The 24,235-nt window shown below is 50.8% G+C and overlaps 6 protein-coding genes across 6 annotated transcripts; 3 read left to right on the plus strand and 3 right to left on the minus strand.

Annotated features, from left to right (window-relative positions):
* Positions 1-438: 438 nt before the first annotated feature.
* Pmar_PMAR029187 (conserved hypothetical protein) lies at positions 439-3,582 on the plus strand (the record flags this gene model as incomplete). The annotated part of the gene is made up of 21 exons (XM_002764701.1): positions 439-488; positions 539-587; positions 640-683; positions 736-798; positions 858-969; positions 1,018-1,065; positions 1,128-1,211; positions 1,252-1,279; positions 1,388-1,443; positions 1,917-1,982; positions 2,070-2,111; positions 2,154-2,218; positions 2,261-2,335; positions 2,391-2,445; positions 2,638-2,734; positions 2,775-2,898; positions 2,942-3,028; positions 3,073-3,156; positions 3,202-3,305; positions 3,353-3,489; positions 3,535-3,582. 21 exons carry the CDS (start codon positions 439-441, stop codon positions 3,580-3,582), a joined length of 1,518 nt encoding a protein of 505 aa, XP_002764747.1.
* Positions 3,583-4,614: 1,032 nt separating this feature from the next.
* Positions 4,615-6,805, minus strand: Pmar_PMAR029188 (hypothetical protein). The gene is made up of 17 exons (XM_002764702.1): positions 6,734-6,805; positions 6,639-6,688; positions 6,460-6,597; positions 6,320-6,412; positions 6,233-6,265; positions 6,101-6,183; positions 5,995-6,058; positions 5,894-5,951; positions 5,716-5,845; positions 5,535-5,666; positions 5,432-5,488; positions 5,306-5,386; positions 5,224-5,261; positions 5,069-5,178; positions 4,952-5,019; positions 4,846-4,906; positions 4,615-4,803 (listed from the first exon to the last, which is right to left on the minus strand). The coding sequence occupies exons 1-17, from the start codon at positions 6,786-6,788 to the stop codon at positions 4,732-4,734; spliced, it is 1,323 nt and encodes a 440-aa protein (XP_002764748.1). The 5' UTR covers positions 6,789-6,805; the 3' UTR covers positions 4,615-4,731.
* Positions 6,806-10,251: 3,446 nt separating this feature from the next.
* Pmar_PMAR029189 (hypothetical protein) lies at positions 10,252-10,413 on the minus strand (the record flags this gene model as incomplete). The annotated part of the gene is made up of 1 exon (XM_002764703.1): positions 10,252-10,413. A coding segment is annotated over one exon (162 nt), but the record flags the coding sequence as incomplete, so codon positions are not given.
* A 1,700-nt stretch (positions 10,414-12,113) lies between these two features.
* Pmar_PMAR029190 (hypothetical protein) lies at positions 12,114-12,529 on the minus strand (the record flags this gene model as incomplete). The annotated part of the gene is made up of 3 exons (XM_002764704.1): positions 12,114-12,143; positions 12,354-12,389; positions 12,440-12,529. The coding sequence occupies 3 exons, from the start codon at positions 12,527-12,529 to the stop codon at positions 12,114-12,116; spliced, it is 156 nt and encodes a 51-aa protein (XP_002764750.1).
* A 2,394-nt stretch (positions 12,530-14,923) lies between these two features.
* Positions 14,924-16,403, plus strand: Pmar_PMAR029191 (Translation initiation factor eIF-2B subunit delta, putative; the record flags this gene model as incomplete). Its single annotated transcript, XM_002764705.1, has 9 exons — positions 14,924-14,966; positions 15,009-15,115; positions 15,187-15,506; positions 15,549-15,631; positions 15,693-15,775; positions 15,823-15,933; positions 15,987-16,096; positions 16,149-16,260; positions 16,305-16,403. The coding sequence occupies 9 exons, from the start codon at positions 14,924-14,926 to the stop codon at positions 16,401-16,403; spliced, it is 1,068 nt and encodes a 355-aa protein (XP_002764751.1).
* Positions 16,404-19,851: 3,448 nt separating this feature from the next.
* On the plus strand, positions 19,852-23,215 carry Pmar_PMAR029192 (Malate synthase G, putative; the record flags this gene model as incomplete). The annotated part of the gene is made up of 20 exons (XM_002764706.1): positions 19,852-19,942; positions 20,050-20,221; positions 20,320-20,457; positions 20,504-20,602; positions 20,649-20,773; positions 20,819-20,931; positions 20,980-21,124; positions 21,169-21,276; positions 21,321-21,378; positions 21,427-21,521; positions 21,581-21,705; positions 21,755-21,851; positions 21,896-22,045; positions 22,093-22,164; positions 22,217-22,296; positions 22,453-22,541; positions 22,589-22,652; positions 22,696-22,781; positions 22,830-22,949; positions 23,062-23,215. The coding sequence occupies 20 exons, from the start codon at positions 19,852-19,854 to the stop codon at positions 23,213-23,215; spliced, it is 2,181 nt and encodes a 726-aa protein (XP_002764752.1).
* Positions 23,216-24,235: the final 1,020 nt, after the last annotated feature.

The raw sequence follows: 24,235 nt of genomic DNA on the forward strand, positions 1-24,235 counted from the left end.
AGGATGCTACTCGATTTATGACAGCAATTGCAGATACATGCATTGTGTTTCTCGTGCTCAATCGGTCTTGCGTGCAGTGAATGGGTCACGCCGAAATTGGCTGGTGGGTGTCGAAATTCTTACAAGGAGGATCTAGGCCAGCGCGATGAGTAGACCTCGACGCTATAGGCATTTGTAGTCATCCACTGATCTGAGGAAAGTTACAGACACTACCTTGATTTAATATTACTCGAAGCCTCATCTGCCTCTTGATGGCTGGTGCCGGGTTGTCAGCTTTCATAGAGGGTGGGGGGGGCCTCCACCACATACGAGCATGCTCACTCCCCGTGAACAGCGTCAGGTGACCAATTCGGCCACTCCATTGGACGGAACCGTATGCGCTTCTGACTATGCTTGGGAGCTGTCCAGGAATCGCCGTTATAGTTGTTGTTGTCCATTATGCTTCATAATGGCAGTAAGGAGGACTCTGGTGGAATGATGCTCACTGAGTAATCCGAACACTCCCTTCCCCCGATGTTCCCCTCACGTTCATCTTCAGTCGCCCTACCCCAGGTTTCTGTGCTGGCTATTCTCGGCGGCGTGCTCGGGTGAGGAACTTTCAACAAGTTGTCTTGGGCATTTTGGATGCGTATCTTTCAGTCCTTCGATGAAGATCCAATTGAAGTCCCCAACGTCGAGCGACTGTGAGTGCTGTTGCCGATTCATGCTAGGGAGGAAGAATGTCAATGTCCTTAGTTGGAGCCAGACGCCCATCGAGGAGCACGCAGTAGCTGTCGAGGGCATGCCCTCGGCCGGCGAGTGAGAGGGGTCCATTGTGTCGCTGAGCGACAGTCGCTCATGCCTGATTTCACCCTCAGCTTTTTCATCCGTCGTACAGCTTTGGCTGGCTGTCCGTCCCCTCCCGAGGCCCCCTTCAGACGGGACTTCAGCAAGGACCGTCAGTCGAGCCCAGGAGCAAGACTGAACGATGTAAGCTACCAACCCTCGTCGTTCACATGTAACTCCCGACCGGTTTAGCCTGGTGCCACCTTCCGAGTAGCTATACCAAGCATTCCCCTATCTCAAGTGAGAATCCTCTACCTAGCTTCTCTTCTGTGAACTCCTGCTACTCAGAGTTCCATGTCCAGTTCGGGCCCCGGTGGCTGCGACTCCGCCCGGAGCTGTTCCAGCTTTCTCTCATTGCCAACAAGTCGGATGCTCTCATCCTCCCAGTAAGTCACATGCCAACCCCTCGTGGACCCCTACGCTCAGTTCTACTGGACACCTAGAGTTATGCAAGGTAGGCTCGGGTGGTGACCATGACCTCGGCACAGTGCCTCGTCGGGCAAGACTGAGGCGGACACACAGTAAAGTCACATGGCTCTTTCGGTAATATTGCGGACATCAGGTTCCGACTCCGATGCGTCGATGCCAGCATGGGCCTTCAAGCGGTCTAAGGCGAACGTAGGTGACCATAGTCGTGATGGGTGCCATATGCTCATTGGGTCAGCTGTCGCGCAAGAGTAACAAGACAACTCCATGTATGATACCAGACGCTCTCGCTCGGAAGGACTGTAAGGTTGTAGACCATACCACTCCTCGCTCATTCTCTTCCTAGCGGTTGTGGGCACTACCTATGCCTGGTTCCCAGCCTCCTCGATGACACACAGCTCGACGACGAGTAATGGGACTCCCATCGAGCCTATGTGTGAGTCCTTCCGCTGAGTTCTATCATCTTCAGTGTTGGGAAATATGCACGCCGTCGAGCACATGTGGTGGTTTAGATGGGAAATTTTCGGGAGATCCCTGTTTGTTCTTGTACACTTCCATTCATGTATAAATTTCTATATAAGTGAGGGGACTTCTAAGCTCAGTTGAGGAAAGCGATCATATTTTTCTAACACTGGTCATCATTCTCGAGATTTGCTGGTCATCAGGCACGCCGCATCTACCATCTGCAACCCCTCTGTCGCTGCCTTCTGGTGTTCTCACCAGGCGAGGGAGTACTAATAGCGTCTTCAGTGGATACCCTGGGACTCCCATCGTCAGTCCTTCGACGACCGGGTGGTTTTCCCCAGGCTTTTTCTCAGGTCGCCCAGACGCCTCATACCCACATATTGACCAATCAGAAGGTGAACTCTGCATGCCCACGATGCTACTCTAATCGGGATCAGGTCTTGAAGCACCCCCCAGCGAGCGTTAGACTGCAGAGAATGCTCCTCGAGCGAGGAGGCCGAGAGTAGCCGAATGTACGCTAGTCGTAGTGCTTTCACTGGTCCAGATTCCCGGCACCGACTGTCTACAGTGGTCACGAGGTGAAACGACGTAGAATCGGCCGGGCTTCGGACTACTCTAGGTAGTGAGTTTACTGCGTTATCCTCATTCCCACGAATGGAGTGCCTCTCTGTCAGACTTCACGATGAGTTCCGTCGTTTCAAGAGGGTCGGCGAAGGGTCCTTTGCTGAGGTACTGAGCGTTGAGTGCCGCCTTGATGGGCAGAGGTGCGGTCTCTGATAGAAGAACGGGCCGGTCAGGAATCTTTAGATATGCGATAAAGCGGCGACTCCGACCCTATCGCGGACCAACCGAGCGAGAACTCATTTTAAGAGAAGCGCGTGTAGCTGTGTTTGTTCCTACGGCTCGGCAGATGTTTTGTAGATGCTCGCTATGATAAGCCATTCCGCTGACCTCTTTGGCCCTGAGACAAGTGCCATGGCCTCCCACATAACGCGTTATTTTGGATGCTGGTTTGAAGGTGAGCCCTCATGGTGTTCCAGCTGACTCGTTCTCCTTAGATGATCAACTGCATATTCAAACAGAATTGTGCGAGGAGTCCCTCACTGCTGAGATTAAGCGGTCTGGTCGGTTGTCTTACGACAAGCTCACTGTGGTCCTTCGGGATATCAGTTCCGCTCTAAAGTACCGCCCGGGACTTCTGCTGGTGTGACCCCACAATTTCAAGATTCTTGCATGTGGACATGCACGTAGCGCACAAGGACGTGAAGCCCGACAACGTTTTGAGGATAACAACTAGCTGCTACCGCTCCAAGTGAGGGACTCTTCCTACTGATGGTAGACCATGGTCCGGTTGAGGTATAAATTATGCGACTTTGGACTGGCTACCTCCATCCACGAGAACAGTGAGGCTTCTAGTGACCTTGGCAGTGGGGATGCAAGGTGGTCCCCAATGTATAGACTCGTATTTTGACAAGTATGCTACAGATACTTGCCGCGAGAGATGCTCTCCTGCCATGCAGATCGGCCGCTAGGGAATGATATGGTTAAGGTGGACATCTTCTCCCTCGGTGCATCAGCACTAGAGTGTGGTGGGCCTGATGATCATCGCTAGAGCGACGTCAGCAGCCCACGGTAGGTATAGGCCACAGCCTGGCTCCAAATGGTGACCAGTGGCAAGCTATCCGTGATGGGAATTTACCCTTTGAAAAGATGGACCAATTACCGTCAAAGTTGACCGAGCTTATCAAGGCCATGCTGAGTCCGGCGCCCGAGGTGATTGGGATATCGCCATACCAGAAGCAGCATCTGACTGTTCAGGCCCGACCTGATGCTGAATCGATTCTGGCAAAATTGAACTCCCTATAAACCATTGCGTGCGTTCCTTCATCATTCATGATTCTGTCTCAATCATTAACAAGAGTCTTTCGTTCCTGTCAAACAGTCCGCCCGCATCTCACGAGCCATTTTACTCTTGACACTTGGAAACAATAGTCATATCGTTCCTCGAAAGTGCAACTCGTGGGCGAATAATAACCACTGTGACCCGATGCAGAGTTATGGTAAACTTCGGTGAGAGATTAACCTTCAGAAGTATGATAGACGCGTAACATGACGGAACGTTACTGTAACTACACTCTTGCATCAGTAATGAGAGTCCGCAGTGAGAGATGGTTTAAGCTAGGGTATGGACTTGAGTCTAAACTCCGAGGTGATGCTTATGGTGGACACACTCGAGTTGCACCCTCGTTCTGTAAATCCCTACCGTAGCAGGCATTACGCAATAGACGACGCGTTATGAGTCATCACGTACTTCGGGCGTAAATCGCGGAAAGCGTGGGCACTACGCAAGCCATACTCAATACTCAACGCGGTCAAGTCGTATTTTCAGGACGCAGTACAGTATATACTGCACACCCACCGACGGTGGGCGACCGTTAAGTGTACTACACGTTTACACGCATACTAACTAGGTGGGATTACACACGAAGATGACTTGAAGGGGGTTCAATGACATTCCGCTTCGTTTCGAAGTAGTCACACTCGCCGGAGGTTTTTTTTCACGTGTCGCCGGTGCTAGTACACTCTGGAAAGTGGTTTGATAAATGATGTTGGGTTATAACCTCTCGAGTCACTTCATTTCGTTTTTTTCGCAGAAATTGCAGATGGTTGAAACTTCTCCAAAGTGGGAAATTTCCCATATCTCCACGAATTGCAGGGATATATCATGAAAACCATTTCGGAAAATTATTTTTGACTGATAGGCAACTTCTCTCCCCCTCGCAGCGGACATGTAACGAATAACGATTGAGATCTCTCTTGTCACTGTCACTAAGACTTCCCGTCACAACACAACTCAATCCCAGAAGAATTAAGCACACTATGAACTGCACTTCCACGGTAGTGACAGCCCTACACTAAGCATTAGTCAACCAAGTCATGCACATTGGGAACAACACCCACTCCGGTCGAACCTCGGTTCCCAGAGAACTGTCTCTGTAACTGACCGCTCGTTAATTAGCCCTGAGGAGAATCCTCAGTGACGATTGCATAGTTCTCCGACTTCTCTCGCAACTTGGCAGCCAAAGCCTGCACAACACGATAAAAACATGCAATCTTCGCCAAACCCACCTTCCACTGCTCATCGTCTATGGGCGCGCGCGTCCTACTCTCACCCAATAATTTATTCGCCCTGAACGGCGAATAAGTGGTCCTACCTTTCGAAGCGAAACCTCACTTCGGGACCACCACCCTATGATAACTCCCATGCAAAGGCAGCGGCGTTACGTCACCAAAAACCGTGCGCTGAGGGGAGAAGACACCGCTCCTCAGTCAGGGTCGTTCACTCTTCTACATCAGGATCTCCATGCCAGCTGGAACGACGTTTCGGCCTGGTCTTGGCCTTGCCTTCCGACACGAAAATACCGTGTGATGCCCGAGCTGTCGGAGACGCCGGCGGAGGACCTAACAACAAGCACGGCTTCACCTAGGTCTTAACCTACATCCTACTATCTTCAGCCACCTCCTCCATTGCCGGTACGTAATATCTATATACTTAAATGGTCAACTTGAGGTCAGGCCACAAGACTACAATTCATCATGCCATTTACTCGCTTTGTGCGTCAACGAGATGGAACTCCTCTGAGCTTGCTCTCGTGCTCTAGTGCAATATCTGTTACACATAGAGACAAGCTGAAAGTACGGAAAACCAGCTCACCCTTCCTGGGCAGGTCTCCCCTCAGCCCACTTGCCTTCAGCTGAGCCACTCGGCAACCTGACGAGGACGATGCCGGACTTCGCCACATCACGATGATACCCACTCCAAACCTCTTATAGGTGCGATAACCCCATCGTCGTCGTATGCGATTGATTCCTCTTCCCTTTTCCGTTTACGAATTGAGACCATCAGCCTCGCTCTTCTCCTTGCTGACTGTTGCAAGAACTGCTCAAGTCTAAGGGAAACCAAAGTATCATCATAACAAGCAGCCCTCGACCACTCACTGCGCCTCTTTGCGCTTGAGCTCAAGTGCTCGATCAGCGTAAGAGGGCGATGTGATACCCGGCAGCAAACTCCGACTCCTTGCTAAGCAGTCACACGAGTGTCTCGTCAGTGACGCGAAGTCGTGTCGGCCTGCCCAGGAAGAAACGGCTTCGACCAACCATCGCTGTGCTAGCCAACCTGGCGTCCTCGCCACTGAATCAAACCGATCTTGTCCACGGCCGGGGGGATATCGTTCCTGCCGCAGCAAATGAGCAAAGCGTTTGTGTTTGCCTCGCTACCGTCAAAGACTCATCAGTTTGCGTGCCAGCCGTAGCAACGGGCGTGCGACACACTCTAGGCTGCCTGAAGTAAAGAAGTGAGCAGAAGGGCATTCTCTGAGACTACCTGTTCCACGATGTCCGTTTCTTCCGTGGCGGCGATGCAGCCGAATCGTCAGAGTCCGACAGAAGTAAAAGTTCCTCAGAAGACTACATCAACACAGAACTCCAGTTTAACTGCACGAGGTCGCAGACTTACCCTCTTCGGCCGGGCGTTACGGAACGGACTCGCCTGAAGATGTCAACGCGGAACTTTTACTGATTTCCTCTACCGAAATCAACTCACTGTCATTTTCGGACTGCTCGTTTCTTCACTGCCGCGCCCAATCGCCCCAACTGCGTCTTCGACACACCGCTGCGCACCAGCCGGAGAGGATCCCTGAGAAGCAGCAACCTTGCTTGATGTTTGCCCGACAGTTAGCTCACCCGAGGGGATGCCCGAGCCGTATAGGGTAAGGGTGCCGGCGATTCCGGTGGGTCAACACTCGGGTACTCCAATTTGTTTTCATCGAGAACTGGGCGCGTGCAAGCACCCCAGCTGAGCCTACTGGCGTTGGGCTCTTCCTGTAGAGTAGTGACATACAAACCCGTCTCGCGCATCCCACCTGAGGCTGGGTCATCAGAAGTGTGTTGGTGCGGCTCTTGAAGGCCACATCTAGCAGACGGATAAGTCAAAACAGGACTGTTTCTATAGGCCCACCTTCCTCAGTATTGACATCCAGTGCGTAGCGCTTCGCCTCGGCTGGCATGCTCATCTGCTCTCTTCTCAAAGGACTAGCTGATCTGCAGTATTGCGTCGTGGTGATACGAGATGGTACTGGCGACGTGTATCGAATTATACGCCTGAAGATACGACCACTCGAAGCGGTAATAGGACTCTCCTTCCAAGGCCTACCTCGAAACGACCCTCCCTGGCGAGGCTAGAGACATTCCCGAGACTGGTGATGGCGCTCTAATTGCTGCACTCACGGACCGAGCCGGCTGCAGCAGCGATTGACCAGCGTAGGTACTCTCGAGAGTCTTACCGTGAGACCAGTAGGGCCACCGGGGAGGGGGGAAAAGGGCTGACGCATCACTGCTGCGCTGGCTGACCGTATCTGAATTGCGCAGAAGTGTCCGAGAACCACAGAGAATGCCCTTCCACCTGATACGGGCTGCCAGCGCGAACTGCAGACGATGGCGAAAGAGCTGTCGGGGTCATCCGTCTCTGAAAGCGAGTTGCAACATCGCGGAGTGGCCCCATACCGTCACCATACCAGCAACGGGCTGACAGCACGTCCCTGTAGATAGGGCGACACGGAGAACTGCGATAGTGGGCTAGGGGGATAAGCGTTCAACCTAAGGAGAGCAAGCCTGCGCCGTCGGCCATATACGAAAGAACAAGGGACCTCTTCTTGACGCTACTCCTCCCACGAACATTCCAGAAGTTGGAGACGTCCGAGTCGTTCTCATCGTCAGCCTAAGATGACGCGATGTAGGGAACAGCGAATCGTACAACAACGCCCCACATAGCGGAATATTCCGTCCCCGTTGTTGATCGCGTCAATAGCCTCAGAGGATCCTGGAAGGATCGATCGGCGGCTGTCAGGCTGACAAAAAAGCTCTCTTCATCTAGGCTGCCTCGACACGGCCTCACCACAGGCAGCACTTCCAGAGAAAATGGTTCGATATCTACCTCGGATAACACATCTTGCGAATTAGGGTAGTAGTTCCTGAAAGTACACGGAACGCTAGCTTTTCTCACATGAGTCAACTCGTTACACTTCAGGCCGGTGCCGCGAGCCGCGATGCTTGTAGTTCTTGACTGATTTAACTTCACCCTCGATCGCTACACCACCAACCGAGGCTCTATTCATTCGCATCTGAGACACCAATGGAATACACATGTGAACCGGACACAACACGACCAACTTCAACTTCAGACGACTTCTCGTTGGTGGTCAACGAATGGGAGTGCTGCGACGCTGACATGGATGGCGATAAGAAAGAACTCAACAACTACGACAGGCAGTGAATTGAGAGGGCTAATGAGCACCTGAGAATCGAAATGCCGGCAACTATTTACCGAGCGCCTTGGTCACGATGAAACGGTCGGCGCGCCGAAAAGACATGCCGACCGAAAACGAATGTGACCTACGTAGATAAAGAGTCAATGGAGCTTTAGAAGCAGTGTTGAATCGCCGAACTTGCGTGCCCCTTGGCATTCCTGGGAAGTTGCCTTGATAATTGTTAGACCCAGCACTTCCTTGCCAGGACGTCAATACGCCAACGTGGAAGACATACGAAGAGGTCTCAAGCCGATGACCTCTCTTTATTTCACTCAACAAAATCACGCGTCTATAGCCGCGATCCATCCCTCGGGCTCATCAATTGATCAGCTCTACACTAAACACGACATTAAGGAGTATGAAGGATCAACATAAACTCTGAACCACCCGTCTTCACATCCACCTGATAGAGTTAGATCCGTGACAATGAAAGGCACAAGACGACCAACGTGTCACTGCTTGCGGGACACGAGAAGAGCTATGGAATCTGCTCCACTCGACTCCTTGATCATACGATTACACGACGCCTTGGTGTTAGTCGCATACGAGAGAATCGTCCCATCGATGGTGGAAGTTCATCCTGTTGGACACATGAATGTTAGCTCGTGATAGAAGGCCGTTATCACATCACAAGCAGGAGACGATATACCGAAAGGAGTACCCCTACTGTCAGTGGGGGGAATTGGAGTGGACTAAGTACAGGAGGAAGATGGCCGATCGATCGACCATCTACAGTATAGTGTAGACTCTACACCTCTTTAACGCCTATTTCGCTTCCAATAAGACAAATTTCATGGGGCGGGGCGCCTATGCCATAACTCGAAGATATGCTTTGATATGAACGATTTCATCGGGCGGGGCGCCTATGCCATAACTCGAAGATATGCTTTGATATGAACGATTTCATTGGGCGGGGCGCCTATGCCATAACTCGAAGATATGCTTTGATATGAACGATCCCATCGGGCGGGGCACCTATGCCATAACCCCAAGATATGCCTCGATTCAAACGATTCCATTCGGCGTGACACTTATGCCATGACCCCAAGATATGCCGTAGTACAACAATTCCGCAGGGGTACGAGATTGGGAGATCATTTTCGTTCGCACGACAGAACTAACTTCCAATTTCGGCGATTCATGAAAAACAAAATCAACCACATTGATCGGGAGGGAACGAAGGAACATCAAGAAGCCTCCTTGAAGAAGGAGGCTATTGATGCCACAACTCAGAAATACAATATGACTCCAGAGTAAGAGATCGCACTTCCACCAGGCTGTACTCAGATAACCCAAAGCCACAAGGTTGATAACAACAAGCCTACGATAGAAGTCTAAGACTGAGCATGCCATGGAGCATCAGACCACTTCCCTCAAGCTCCGCTTCTGTCCAAGTAGCGCTTCAGCTCTTCTTGCCTTGTACTGAGGTAGCACGAGAGAAATCTCGGCAAGAACGATCGAGTGGTAGCTCTACCCTTTTTGGGGACGGGGGGCCTTCATCAAAGCTGGTCACTTCGGATTGTAGCGCGTAACCACCTGCCAACAACACCCGTCTCGCGCAGGACCTAGCATACCATACCTACCCGTATCTGTTGCCTCGCTCCAGCTCCGCTGAGAGTCACTCATCTGACACCAAGACGTTTCCAAGAGCAAGCTCGGCTGGAATATACCTTGGTCCGTGTCACCGCCCCCTGTCTTGAGCGTTGCTTTTCGGGGAGTCTGTACTGGTCCTTCCACCTAGCAAATAGCCCAACTTCTACACTAGGTAGGCCGCTTGGACCCACCATTCATAGACAGACACCACAGCCCACACCACAAAACTGATTGCTATGCCTATCTCCAGGTAGTACATCACCAGATTGCTGAATTTTGTACCCGACCTAGATACTCGAGAATCGTTCGCCATGCTGCGCGACGTCAGCATGCTTACACTCCGGAATCAGTAGTTCTAGGGGAGATGGATGCCGCTGCTGCAGTAGTAGCGGACGCCGCAGTAGGCGAGGGGGCTGTCGCCAAAGAAGGTGAGGTGGGTGGAGCCACAGCAGAGGGTGGTGGAGACGCTGAAAATGATAGGAATGAGTGCGCTCACAAATACTCCACAAGGTGAAGCGCATCAGCACATGATCCAACGCTATGAGACGTCTCTAACTACCAAGCATGTGATTCTCACCTTGCTCGACACCAGCAGCCGTGGTCCGAGAAACGGAAGATGTCGGAGCGGAAGTTGCTGCCGTTGATGTAGAGGCAATGGTAGTGGCCGCGACTGTTGAGGCTCCAGTCGACGTGATGGCAACTCGTGAGGTCGGCGCCACAGCTGTAGGAGTCGGCGTATCTAGGGAAGATTGATAAACCCACGAAGTCGAGTCGAGATGAATCCGACGGGCCGAAGCCCACATCGAGCTTGCGAGCCAGAGACAGCTGCACGAATCAACATACTCAGGACTGCTTCCAAACCACGCGTCTTCCTGAGCATGTGCTCCGCCGAGTGCATCGTCGATGTAATATGAGCGATCAGAAGGGCAGCAGCCAGCCGAAATGACGTCATGAGGGTATAACTTAGCAAGTAATAGCTACAACAGAGTCGTCAGAATGAGGATCAGTTTTGCCGACCCATGGCAGCGCCTCGGACAGATGGGTAAGGTCAATAGGATAGGAGTATGAACCCAGGTCAGTTTAGCAGGCGTGGCACGCGATCTCTGAAGTGTATCATAAATAGTAGCCAGCGCATTCGGCGGAGCAGCCCACCGACACATCTCAGCCAAGCTCTGCAGTTCCTGCAATCCCCTGAAACGGGACTCCTCCCCAACACCCACCCCTGTTACAGCGCAACCCTACTCTCAAGCCTCAGATAAATCCAACAAGAACTTCACGACTGATTATACTGCTAGTGGTGTTGATGACGGCACACATGGATAAAGCGTCGAATCAGTATCCAACGACTACAACGACTACAGCGTTCAATGATACCTGTTTCGTGCGGTTCGATGATCCGCTGGCAGAATTGTGTGATGATCAGAATTTTATCAAAATAAAATGATTAACAAATGTAGTTGAAAAAAGCCGAAAACTCTCGGAAGTTCTCGACAATTGATTGTCAGAATTCATCATCAAAATCTTCCCCCTCCAAATCGTCTTCATCCTCGCCGTGCACATCCCCATCAGAGGAATACTCCTCACACTCGTGAATCTCAGCTGGGGGTATCTCAAACGAATGGCTGAGACCAGTCATGTACCTGATCCCGATACGCTAAGATTCTTTCAAGACAATCGCATCCCGTGGCAGAGTCGATGGTGACAGGTTGGTGACATCAAGACCATACGTGGACACTCGCGAAATCACACCAGCATATCCTCATTAGCATGCGCTCAAGCGGATGCACTCCTTTGCGTTAGTAAGTCCATGTTCTCGCGGTTATTCACGAGAACGCGATTCCCGTGAGAGAATTGGAATAGTAGAGCTCCGTCCCATACCCCCCAATCCTCACCTAGCTCGTATAGGACCGCTAACCACGGCAAGTGCCCCAACTATAACGTATGAGACCATGAACTTCATATTCTCAGGGGCGTTACTGAGTATCTGATAAGAACCGAGAAAGCCTCGTTGTATCCATTTAACTCCGGCTTGGACTTGCTACAAGATACAACTTGTTATCTGCTAACGTCAAGCATTGTAAAACTATCGATTCACGAGCTGCATCAAGATGAAAGTTCATAATCATCGAGCTTTCGACCCAACCTCCTCAATGTGAGTCGTCATCCCATCGGGATAAGGCAGCTGAGTCAAGCAGCGAGGTTCCTTACCGTTCGTAAGTCCCTTAGAATTCCCTGCACAGCACCGAGTGTCCTCGAACTCTGTGGCATGTCCTGGTAAGCCGTGCCATCAATGAGCTCACTCGTCCTTTCCCACCTCGGTTCCTCCTATGATCGCCTCGTGAATCCTCATAAACGGTGTGCCATCTGGTGGGTAAAACTGTCGCCGCTGGTCCGCCGTGAAGTTCTCGGTAAACATCGAGCGGAGCTCCGAATTCAACATCACTGATTCCAAAGCGCATCCAAGTAAATCTAAAAAAGCCCTTCGTACGTAATTGTGTCCGATCCATGTCCACCAAAGTGTCCTCTTCCACGTAAACTGACTGTCGAGCCATCAACTGCCACACCTGAGTGTTGACCCCAGTGTACAAGGCCCCTGTCCCCAGCGACTACCTCTAAGCTGAGATGCTGCATGTCTCGCCTTGTAATCTCTACTTGTGATACGCTTGCTAGGTCTCTTACATTGACGGGGTCAATGGCACCAGTGGACTCGAGGAACTGAGAGAGCCTACTACTACTGCCATTGTAAGTGGTAGAGTTCGAGTCACCTTGACCATCCTGTCGGCCCGCTCCAACACGCTGTCCTGAATGACCTTACGACTCACTGGATGCAGAATCGGACGAGCTTGTCGGAGCATGAACTGCAGAGTGGTCACGGAGAACCCTGAGACCGAGAATATGCACGCATGCACAAGCCTGAGTAGAGCATACCTCTTATGAACCTGTCATCCTCGCGATACGAGAAGAGAAAGTCTATCTCATCGCTGGCCTTCCGACTCCCATCACCGACATCAAGCCAAATTCGTTGCTAAGGCGTACCCCATCATCAACCAAGACGGTCCTTGCCGCCCAACTCCTCCTACCAGTGAAACCGGATCCTGTGGATCGTCACATTTGCAATAGTCGTTGAAGGCAGGACCACAGAGCTCTTCCGTAAGACCGCTTGAAGCCCTCGGCGATGAACCTCCCTCGTGCGCTTCTGCCACCGAGTGACAATCTGAAGAGTTTATACCATCAACCCGATAGGCCTGCAACGGCGATAGACGAGAACCGATCAAGCCCAGCAGGAACATGCGAGAATCGCCAACTGTCTCTTAGGGAGGGGGGCCCACAGCTTACTATCGCTAGAGCTAGTGGAACAAGATATCTTCCTTTTCTTCACATCCGAAGAACATACATTCCGTCGAGTACCACGTGGTGAATTCTTACGCCGAACCTAAGACCGCTGCTGGATCCAAAAGCAACCACGAGAGGTTGGTACCCGCTTCCTGCCTCGGGGTCCGCTCTCGCTGGGAACTGCAGCATAGTCGTCGGCCGCTGACGCACCAGAGGATACTGAAAGCGATACGCGTGCTCGAGAATAGTGTGGGAAATTATGCACATGGTCAACTACATATGTTGGTGACAATATAAGATTTCTGAATTTCGGAACACTCTTGTTGGGTTTTGAGCACTTCTACCATAATTCGCGCGAAAACTCCTGAACTCAGCCGAGGAAATCGAACATATACTCCCCAACACTGGCCGAGAAAGGTCCAATAGGCTAGGCCGCTACCTTCGTCACAATCCGAACAGAGGCTGCTATCACTGTGACAGTAGTCATAAGAACGCTGAGTCGGCCTGAAGGGAATCTAAGGCCTCCTCAGTGGATACACTCATTATGGAGGTAGTACATTTTGGCCGACATTAACATTCCTTTCCGCTCCTCGGGGGACTCAGAATCGCGAGGGCCTGAGTCACAACCCTTCAGCGTAAGATACTCTGTAAACGCCTTCCCAAGAAAACCCTAAGTGCGACCGCGAGGCTTCTTCAGAATGGATGCGAATGCCAGTCGCCATTCACATTGACAATGACTATGTATAGGGCAACTACTGCTTAGCCTACCATGATTGGAGCCCTGCGAGCCCGATGAGGCCTGATGTTCATCAGAATGCCGACTCATGTGGCGAGACAGAGTTTAAAAAAAGGGACTCAACAGTGAGGTGAAACATATCCTTGTATTTTGCCATCTATTCACCCTTGGGAGCTTTCCATGGACACCATCCAGGGTTCAGCTGCCCAAGCAAGAACACCATTTCTATGAGGGTGATGACCTCACACTCTGCGTAAGTTCAGAGCTCAAGTACACTACTACGTTAGATGACGTTCCCAAAGGAATTGGATCTTCGAGCGGCCCATGACGCGCAATGAGGTTGGGTGATCGCGCACGCATCGATGATCCATACTGATCGATAGCTGACTGGCCACGTCTCCGCTGCAGCTCAGCAACATCGATGCTAGTCTATCCTCAATCAGAACCCATTCCTAGCGGTATGCGGTTTAGTCGATTCCGGTACGAATTTTTGACAGAGGACGTCCGTGTGAATGGGAAAGAAGTGTCCACGGGATCTTCTCAACGGTGACGGCCTCAATCCTCCTATATACAATCCGTTGATGGCCCTTGAGACCGAGGAGGAGCCTATTGAACACGAAAGCCTTTGCGTGTCGTCGAGAAAGAATCGCAACTACTGGCAATATGTGCGTCTCTGCATTGGGGGTATTTTTTCCTCTGGAAGGTGTGCGTTATCATCTTGCGCAGTGTTCTCGGGGCGCCCGTCACAATAGCTAGATGATTATTCGGCTGCTTTAGAGCACCCTGTGGACACGAAGGAGCGTTTCCATTATGTCGTTCAAGCTAGACAACTTGTCCAGGACAAGAGGCCACCGAGTAAGGTGCTGAATCATTCAACACCAATTACGGCGACTACCGATATTGATCTCGAATTCGGGAGAGAATGAGTTTCTTGTTCGCGAGATTGATTCTTCCGAGACGTATTTCAATGCTCGCTCGCCAATACCGGGTGAATCGCAGCTCATACAGTGATCAATTCGGACAATATGTGAAAGCGGTTCACGTGCTTGAGGAATTCAATTCCAACCAGTTGCGGTTGGGGTAGAAACTGTCGTATCAATACAGATAGTAGAAACACCAATTATACCATGATGGATATGGAGTCAACTTGCCGAGACATCAGTTTTTCACCATCGTCTTTATGGCGAGCATCTCTAGCCTAGAGTTCATCCAGTCGGGAGAAGGTAGGCTACCAGTGCTGGTTGGAAGCTCTCCAGTACTGTCAGGTCAGCCTTTCCTCCGGGTCCTCGACCAGTCGTTACTGCCGCATGAGATAGCCTACATTGATTGTGCGGTCAAGGAGGACGTTTTCAACGTCATAAAAACGATGAAGGTATGCATCAAACAAAACACGTTTCAGCGGGCTCAACGGCAGTCTTTGAATACGGTATAGAGGAAGTGCAGGTGCGCGGCGCCCCGGCGATAGGAGCCGCTGGTGGATTCGCCATCGCATTAGAGGCGTTAAGACTGCAACAGGAGCATGGAAAAGTGAAGTATAGTACTCTGCTCGAGGCGAAGGAGTATATCGACAGGCAAGTGGCGCTGTTGACTTTGAGAGGCTGTTCGGACATGGATCGTCATAGTGCTCGTCCGACTGCTGTTAATCTGAGCTGGGCGACAGGAGTGGTGCTTTCGAGGGGTCTGCGTGACGGTGAGGTGGATGTGAAAGAAATTGTCCAAGCGGCTAAGATGATTTTCGAGGAGGACATCAAAACTAATCGGATGTGAGCAATTCGGAGGGTCCGACCGTCGCAATCGAGGCGCAGGTTGGGCGATAATGGAGCTGCTCATATACTCGACAGACGCGGCAAATCTGGAACTATAAGACTCTTGCATCATTGCAATACTGGTGAGCGTGTCAGCTGAAGTCTACTTCATCCGTCAGTATAGAACGCTCGTCCCCCTGTCAGGCTTTCTAGCTACTTGTGGCCATGGCACTGCCTTAGGGGTGTGCTACAGTCTATGCGAAAGGGTTGGAAGAGAAAACACCATGGTAAACAGGATGTAAGACCGTCGGCTTTGCCACCGCCGTGACCATAGGTGTACGTCGACGAGACCAGACCACGCTTGCAAGGCGCCTCGCTCACTTGCTTCGAACTGCGTCATCGAGGAGTCCCTCATAAGCTCATCACTGACGGCATGTCTGGCCATGTAAGCTTCACAAACAGCAACAAACAGCTCGAGGGGAAAGCAGTAGCTTCAAGATAATGAAGTCGATTTCTGTGGACGCGGTGCTCATCGGTTGCGATCGTGTAGCTGCTAATGGCGATGTGGCCAACAAGATCGGCACCTACAACCTCGCCATTGTTGCACGGTGAGCCTCCGTTGGGAGGGTCTTCACTGATGGATCAGACCGAGCCTGTTAGGTATCATAAGGTGCCGGTGTACTGTTGCATGCCCTCTTCCACGTTGGATCTGTCATGCAAGACGGGCGCGGACATTGTCATTGAGGAGCGCGACGCTTCGGAAGTGACCATGGTAGCTACCACTGAGTCGTGTTGGTCGCTACTGTGCTTGAGTAGGTTAACGGCAAGCTCATCTGCCCTGACGGCACTGAGACTTGCAACCCTGCTTTTGATGTTACGCCGGCTGAGCTCATTACCGCCTTCATTACTGAGTGAGAGAAAGCGATGGGTGCTTAGTCCTGTACTGTGACTTTCCCTACTCTAATCTTCTAGGGAAATACTTTGACTACTGACAATGCTCATACTTGGTCAATTATTGTATGAGCACCATCAGTAGCCGATCTTGAAAAGGTTGGATCCATTTGCTTGTTCACTTGAATGTACATCAGTTGAGAACATTGTCAGGAGGACTCTACTGGAGTCACTGTAGGAATTGACAGAATATTCTGTTTAATTATGTTGTTACACTGGGTACTGTGTGAATACCCGAGAAGATCCCTTCCCATGCTTCATCCGTGCATGAGACAGGTGATTTGCTTAGGCACGGAGTGATTGAGGGCCCTCACTACACCGAGTCCTGGCAGAGGCTTCGTGAGTGACAAGCGCTTGTGTTATCCTTCCAGCGTTTCATGCTATTCTGCGAGTTCTGAGTTGCATTACGTGGATAACAGGTTGGATCACACACGTTGTACTGGTGTCCTGGTTTAACTAAGTCTTTGTTGATTCATTAAATTAAGAAAGTCTTAGTGAAGCCGTAATTCTCCATCACACCCTTTAAGGCTCCCCGGCGGAAGCATAGTCAGGAAAGTTCCTTGGAAATTTTACTCCCGGAAAAATCAGGAAACTTTCACGGAAGATCTCCGCGGAGCATAGAATGCACTTAACCATGCAGAGTCCTTCGGGCTCTGAACATACTCAATCCCAGACAATGTCCTCATCCTTCACTCGCTCACTTGAAGTCGAGCCGCAAGGTACAGTGGAGATGCACCTGTTAAACGCCAGATCGCGCAAATCACGATGCGATAAACGCGAAAAACTTGAAGTGACAGTCGACTCTATCACATCGCGAAAAAACGCTACTGAAAACCGCCTTTTCGCGAAAACCACGAATCGTATATCGCGTTATATCACGTTATGTGATATATCGCGTCATCGCGTTCTATTCACAGCCGAGACCTAGTGGTAACTGTGGTTTCCGCATATATTGTATATATGATATATGCAACTTCCGCGGCTTGAACCGGAATACTTCCTACAATAGTCTTGGATCTTCTCCAACTCGTCAGCACCACCTTAAATTCGTGATGTGTTTTTCACTACGTGGGGGCATCTCCAGCGTCCTCATAAACTTCATGAACCGACTAGTCCTCATAAATGAGAGGGTCGATTTTCTTTCATTCAGGATTTGAGAAAAATGCAAGGCGTAATAGGCTTGGCATATTGAGCACCCTTCATTGCGAGATTAGATGTAGGAATCAACATCACCACCCCATGTTCCCGGTGGATGAAGATAGGATGGACCATCCTACCTTCCTATACGTTCCGAGACAAGATACCAGGTATCTTGTCTCGGAACGTCTCAAGGTGAAATGCCCAATACGTTTAAGATCATCTCACACATATTGGGCATTTCACCTTACTAAGATCATTCATAATAAGTAAAACTTCTCAGGCCAAAGAACTCAGAGCTATAATTCATCTCGCCTGCGGCTCGAGTTTAAGAACTGACACGGTTGTGAATATCCGTTTGGCTCAAATTAAACCAATACGGATATTTTAAGAAAACGATGGGCCATCGTCGATGGCGGCATACCACTCCGGTGGCGCCGAGCAGGTTAGTCCATCTGGAAGGATATGTTACATGATGTGATTGCTTGTTGAGCAGGTTCATCTACGTGGCTAGGGAGATCACATGACGAGATCGGCACTCCTCCTCGTGGCGACATAGATGGTCGGTTCGCTCTGGAGACAAGGATGTGACAGAGAAAAGACTCAAAGAAGAGACGGTAAGCTCATGGATTTTTCTTGTGAAAATAAAGTAGGTTTAAGAATGTTCGTCGTATGAGTGGAGTGGCGGCCAAGATATTGACGAGAACCTGGGTATGGAAAAGGCAGCGAGTGCCACTCGGCTTTTGCAACGAAGACGGAGGAAAGTCGGATGGAATCATTCTCTATCATCAAGTACGAAAGCTGTCTCGTTGTGCCGGGTGACCCGAGAATCTCCGCGTTATGGCTTCGCCTGCAGATTAGGCGTGACCAGCATTCAAGGAGGAATTTGAGAAAAATTGTTCTACAGGAAAATGCAAGAACTCGGAGAAGAACGTTTGGTAGTCACGACAAAGATCAAAAACTCGGTGGATTGGCTTGCTGTGGCAGGCAGAGCCTCACTACCAATCCCATTTAGGTGATAAACCTTAGCCAACGCCAAGTGAGTGCCAGGAAGCCTAGTAGTTGATGCTTCATACTTTTCAGGCTTCATGCTTTTTAGGTCGATCTTCTCCTGGATTGTGTGCGTGAGGTTGTCATTCCGCCGGACACGCCGTGATCCCAGAGAGGGAGAGGGATCAATACAACTTTAGGAGTTGCCCTGGTGTGATATATACCTCCTTCGACGCACTCGGGGAAGTGTTGCCAGAGGAAGGACGGGCGTTCGAAAGTCGTGGATGGAACAAGCTCACACGACTCGCTCAAGTCAACGCGAGAGCGTACTTGCTCGGTGTGTTGCCTCGTTACCGTGCTGCACGACATAAGCGTGGATCCCACGTGTAACACCTGACGTGTTTCAAATATAAACGAGGTGCTGTCTTTGTAATCATTCTGTGAAGGGATCGTTTAGTAGTGAGCGCCACCCTCGGACTGCTGATGAACACAGGCTCCCAACTTGGGAATCCCAAGGCAGAGACGAAACCTGCTCTTATCTCAGAGGAGCACAGTGCGATACACGTTCTTAGCTATGCGCGACGCTAAGCATGAAAGCGCGCGATTGCGCTGTCTACTACAGGCATCTCGCTGTGGTACTACACATTCATAGAACTTCATTGAGTTAGTTTCCTCAGACGTAGAAGGAATAGGGAAGAACATTCCTCTGAAGAACCTTTGGCAGGAACTCCAACGAGTCCGGAGACGCTCGAGCTTCGGCAGCTGAATCCCTCCCTCCCTAACCCTCAGGCTCAAGTCACCCCAACCGCACGCATACACACCCTCAGCGACACTGTTTCCGAATGCATGCATGCGTGCGGTGGTCCGTCCGTGCATGAAATGTACTGCATGTTTTGCCGCGTACTAGTACTCCCGGTCGGTGTGCACCGATGGGAAATACAGGACTGCAACTTGCATCACCGCCTCAGCCTCCAGTGATGGGATGCAAGGATGAGAGCTCCACAATGCTGGCATAAGGAAGAGGATACCTCACGATGGGTAGCACGACAAATCAACAAACATACGAGCTCTAACACGCATAATGCGTGACGCACTAATGAATGCGTGACGCATTCATTAACTCCTACATCTAATAGACGTAGGAGTTGACGTTGGCCTTATGGTAGGAGTTGTGGGTCTAGTTTATATCCTCGCGTCTTCGGGCCTGGAAAGTTTTCAGGTTTAACGTTTAACGCGATAACCGCTTTAATCTTCTACCACTGTTGTACTTTTTTATTTTTTCGACATGGTGACCGAAACAGGCAAGTACGTAACTATCGGTGACATCCAGGTGCATGAGACTTTGAAGGACGCCGTGGATAAGAATATCCTTCCGGGTGAGTGCACTTCCAGTTAAGATAGAGTAGTCGAAGCTCTGTTCAGCCGAACTGATGATCCCTATACCGCATTGGTCTTCTGCTCGAGAAGTGTTGCCATTATTCAGGCACGGGAGTGACTACATCAGAGTTCTGGCATTATTTGGAAAAGTTGTTGGCAGAGTTCACGGCTGAGAATGCCGCCCTTTTGGCCCGACGCGATGAGCTCCAGGCAGCGATAGACGAGTGGTATCAAGGGGGATGTAAGGAAGAGCAGGAGAAGTTCCTGAAGAGGATTGGGTGAGGCCAACCTTGCTGCTTGTATGTTTCCAGCCCGAAATCGTCTGTCGCCGCTACCGTATCGATTTCGAGGTAACAGGTTGGTATCTGGTTTTCAGATATCTGGTCGACCCGCCTGCGACCAAGATCGCCATCTCGACCACGAACGTCGATCCGGAGATCTCGTCGCTGGCAGGGCCGCTACTCGTCGTCCCGATCGACAACGCTAGATACGCTCTGAATGCTGCTAATGCGAGGTGGAGAGTAGCGAGGTTTCGCAGGTGTTACTCATTTTTGGTGTAGGTGGGGATCCCTCTTTGATGCTGTTTACGGCTCCGATGTCATTCCGAGACACCCCTGTTCGAGTGGGTACGACCCCGCTCGAGGCCTCGCTGTGCTCGAGTAGCCGCCTGCCAAGTATTGTATTGGTTCTAGCTCTCAGTTGCAGGTTCGTGTTCAAACAGCTGGATCATATACTGCCTCTAGTTGATGCTCAGTGGTCTGAGCTAGCATCTATTTGGGTGGATGGCCGAGAACAGCTCGTGGCCAGTACTACCAAGGACAAGGCCACTGGTGATCCTCTCGAGTAAGGTGCTCTGCTGTTGTAAGTCTCCCTAGGACTGAAGTCGCCGGTCGCTTTCGTTGGATATCGGGGTAATGCGAGCAAGGGTGACTTGGTGTTCGTCCATAATGGACTTCATATTATCACCAAAATCCACAAGGACTCCCAGGTGGGATCTAGTCAGCACTCGAGTCACGACAGCTTGATAGTTCGTCAGGTTGGCAAGCAAAATAGTATGGGTCTGGTCGATGTCGTTGTGGAGGCTGCCCTGACTGCTATCATGGATTGCGAGGACTCAGTAGCGGCCGTTGATGCGGATGATAAGGCTCGAGTCTATTCCAATTGGTCCGGTCTTATGAGAGGTAGCGTCTCTTGCAAGTGAGTGATTTGGAGAGGCCACTTATAGGCGATCTTGAGACCTCTTTCGAGAAGGATGGCAAAACCGTTACGCGTCGACTCAATTCGGATCTGGACTTCAGAATGGCCGGGGGAGGGGGGGTTGTCACTCTGCCTGGTACAGTGCATTGTGCATATGAGTTTATATTGGGCATCTTTCAGGGAGGGTGGTCGCATTGGTTAGAAACGTCGGCATTCGTCTGAGAACGGACGCGATCTTGTGAGTATCGTCGCCGTCTTGTGGGTAGAGTATTTTGGGAAGTGGCAGGTATCGTGGTGACGAGGCTTTCGAGGGTTTAGTCGATGCTCTGGTAACCGCTACAGCTGGCTTACTTGATCTACGCCAGCTCGGTCGCAACAGTCGTAATATTCCATCGTCAACGAGTTGGTAGGATCGCCAATAGGAATTCGCCATGAGTCAGATACTGGCTCTATCTATATCGTCAAGCCCAAGCTGCATGGACCTGATGAAGTAGCCTTTGCTTGTCGAGTGTTCGATCGGGTGGAGGAGATGCTAGGACTGGCGCCAAAGACCATCAAGATAGGGGTAGGGGGCATCGTGGACAAGGGCCGTCGCTGTTAGTGGCTTGCTGTAGCTGACGGATGAAGAGCGAAGGACAAGCGTCAATCTACAGTCCTGCATCTATGCTGCTCGTGAACGTGTTGTCTGTCTTAATACTGGCTTCATGGACCGTAACGGGGAATATGTGAATGGCGTGCGCCGTATGGTGGGTTAGGTACGGGTGATGAAATCCACACTTGTATGCACTCGAAGTTGCCTGTTGCTCCAAAGGGCGAAATGAAGAAGGCTAGATGCACACAGGCTCACGAGAAACTCAATGTCATCGAGGGGCTTTCAGCTGGCATGGGCATGCGGGCTCAGATTGGTGCTAAACAGTTATAGTGAATCCCGTCTTAATCCAATCATGGCAAGGTAAAGGCATGTGGGCCGAGCCCGACTCGATGAAAGCAATGCTCGATCAAAACACCGACCATCCCCTTTCTGGTGAGGCAGTCACATTGTATATGACTGTTGTATGTTGTGTGGCTCGTGCTAGGGGCGTCAACCGCCTGGGTCCCATCACCCACTGCTGCGACTTTGCATGCTTTGCATTACCACATGGTGGATGTCTTTGCGGTGAGCTACTTACTAGGCTTTCTCGGAGAACTTCTCTGAGGAAGGCGTTCATGCGTGAGGATTGATCTTCGAGTGCCAGACAGTTTGTTTTTGTCCAGAACAGGGGGTTTACTGTTGGCGAAACACCATGTTGACGTAGCGTATCACCCTATCCAGGTCCAGAAGACAATCCCCACTGATCCAGCGATAGTCGCCCAGCTTCGTCATCAGTTATTGCAGCCCCCATTCGATGCGACTGTGGCCACGTGAGTCTCTAGCGCGCCGGGGCTGAGTGGTATTGGGGATTTGATAGGCTTCCTAAGAGAGATATCCAGCGCGAGCTTGACAACAACGCCCAGGGAATTCTCGGCTATGTTGTGGGTTGTTGGCTATGTCTATATGGGTTGACTTCGTCACCAGGTACGTTGGGTCGATCTCGGCGTTGGATGCAGCAAAGTTCCGGACATTAACAATGTGGGTCTCATGGAAGACCGAGCCACTTTACGGTAATGCCTCGCTACCACGTGGAGTCGACATGGCTCGAATACATGTAGGATATCTTCCCAGCATATAGCTAACTGGCTTGCTCATGGAATAGTCAGTAAGACACAAGTGAAGAACTCGTTTATCAAGATGAGTGCTGTTGTGGACGACCAGAACCGAGGGGATCCTCAGTAAAGAACTCTTATCGAATTCTTCGGCCTGTTGCTCCTCGGGAGACTGTTAGTACAGCATGACCTCATCATCATCGGGCATCGTTGGAGACGGGAGAGATTGTACTTACAGGTACAATGCGATGAACAGCGCCGGGACGGCTTTCGAGGCGGCGATGGATCTGGTCTTCGAAGGGGCAAAGTCACCGAACGGTTACACCGAGGAGATTCTGACGAGAGCTAGACGGGCGGTCAAGGCGAAACCAGATAAGCAGTTGAGGTTGTGATTTTCTTCGATATTTTTCAAATTTACATTTTCACCGGAATCCGGTGACCGGATGTCTTTGTTATTATGTTAAGCTGGGTTTCACGACCTGTGGAGCCCATCACGGTGGTGGTGATTCTGAATCACTGATTCACCACCACACACCGGGGTGGCATTCATCACCGATCTCCCGAGAGCTTCCGCGGGCGCCAATTTCTACCCAGAGCGATCGTACCTCACGGCATGCAGCCGCTCACCTTAACTCGTCCAGCTTTTGCGAGTGTCGTGCTCATCTTTTCTGCTGCGCGTTTGCGGCCTGCTCTGGATTTGGGGAATCGCGCGCGCCATCCTGAGAAATTCTCCATAACGGATGTTTTTCTTACCACTTGCTTGGGAATTGCGTTACTCTATATGGCAGCCATGCGATGGGTCATGTATTTGTTCCCCCTACTGGACCGCCGTTCGGCATCATCCGAGACTCAGAGAGCGGTCGATTGAATATTGGGAGTTTTCTCGCTCAGTTTTGCCTGCAATGGGTGACCCCATAGAGTTCGGAGAACTCAAAACAGCGCTCAGAGAACTGAATTTTCTGAGTGCTGTGGTGCAGATTTAGTTGAGATCAGATTTAGATGGATATGTCATATCTTGTTCTACTAGAACAAGATATGAAATATCCAATATGTCTCAGGCTCGTACAATGGGAATCCTTAGAAGGGTGATACTCTGCTGAGTTGGCATGGATCATTACAGAACATCACTGGTAGGACTCTAAAAGGCACATGACTGGTAGTTTGCTGATGACCAAAGTAATTTACTGCCTCCGACATCGTATGATGCGATGTCGGAGGCAGATGTCTGAGAAGTGATGCCAGAGGGGATAGGAAACTACAATTCTCTCTTTGATCGGGGGGAAGCAGGAACACTGATCCCATCGAAGGGATAACACTCTCTCTCCACTGAATCCTTCACTAGTCGCTGCTCTGCCCCAATGTATGATGAGCACTGATCAGTTTATGGGGTGCATCAACTGCCAGAGGTAGGT

The sequence above is a fragment of the Perkinsus marinus genome (assembly GCF_000006405.1).
Source record: "Perkinsus marinus ATCC 50983 genomic scaffold scf_1104296976606, whole genome shotgun sequence".
NCBI classification, from domain to species: domain Eukaryota; phylum Perkinsozoa; order Perkinsida; family Perkinsidae; genus Perkinsus; species Perkinsus marinus.

Excerpts from the sequence above, each read along its gene's own strand:
- Pmar_PMAR029188 (XM_002764702.1), bottom strand. The coding sequence starts at position 6,788 with ATGAGCATGCCAGCCGAGGCGAAGCGCTACGCACTGGATGTCAATACT. Across the intron at positions 5,667-5,715 it reads CTCAAGCGCAAAGAGGCGCA|ACTTGAGCAGTTCTTGCAAC; the intron begins GTGAGTGGTCGA and ends GGTTTCCCTTAG. Across the intron at positions 5,262-5,305 it reads AGTAAATGGCATGATGAATT|ATATTACGTACCGGCAATGG; the intron begins GTAGTCTTGTGG and ends TTAAGTATATAG.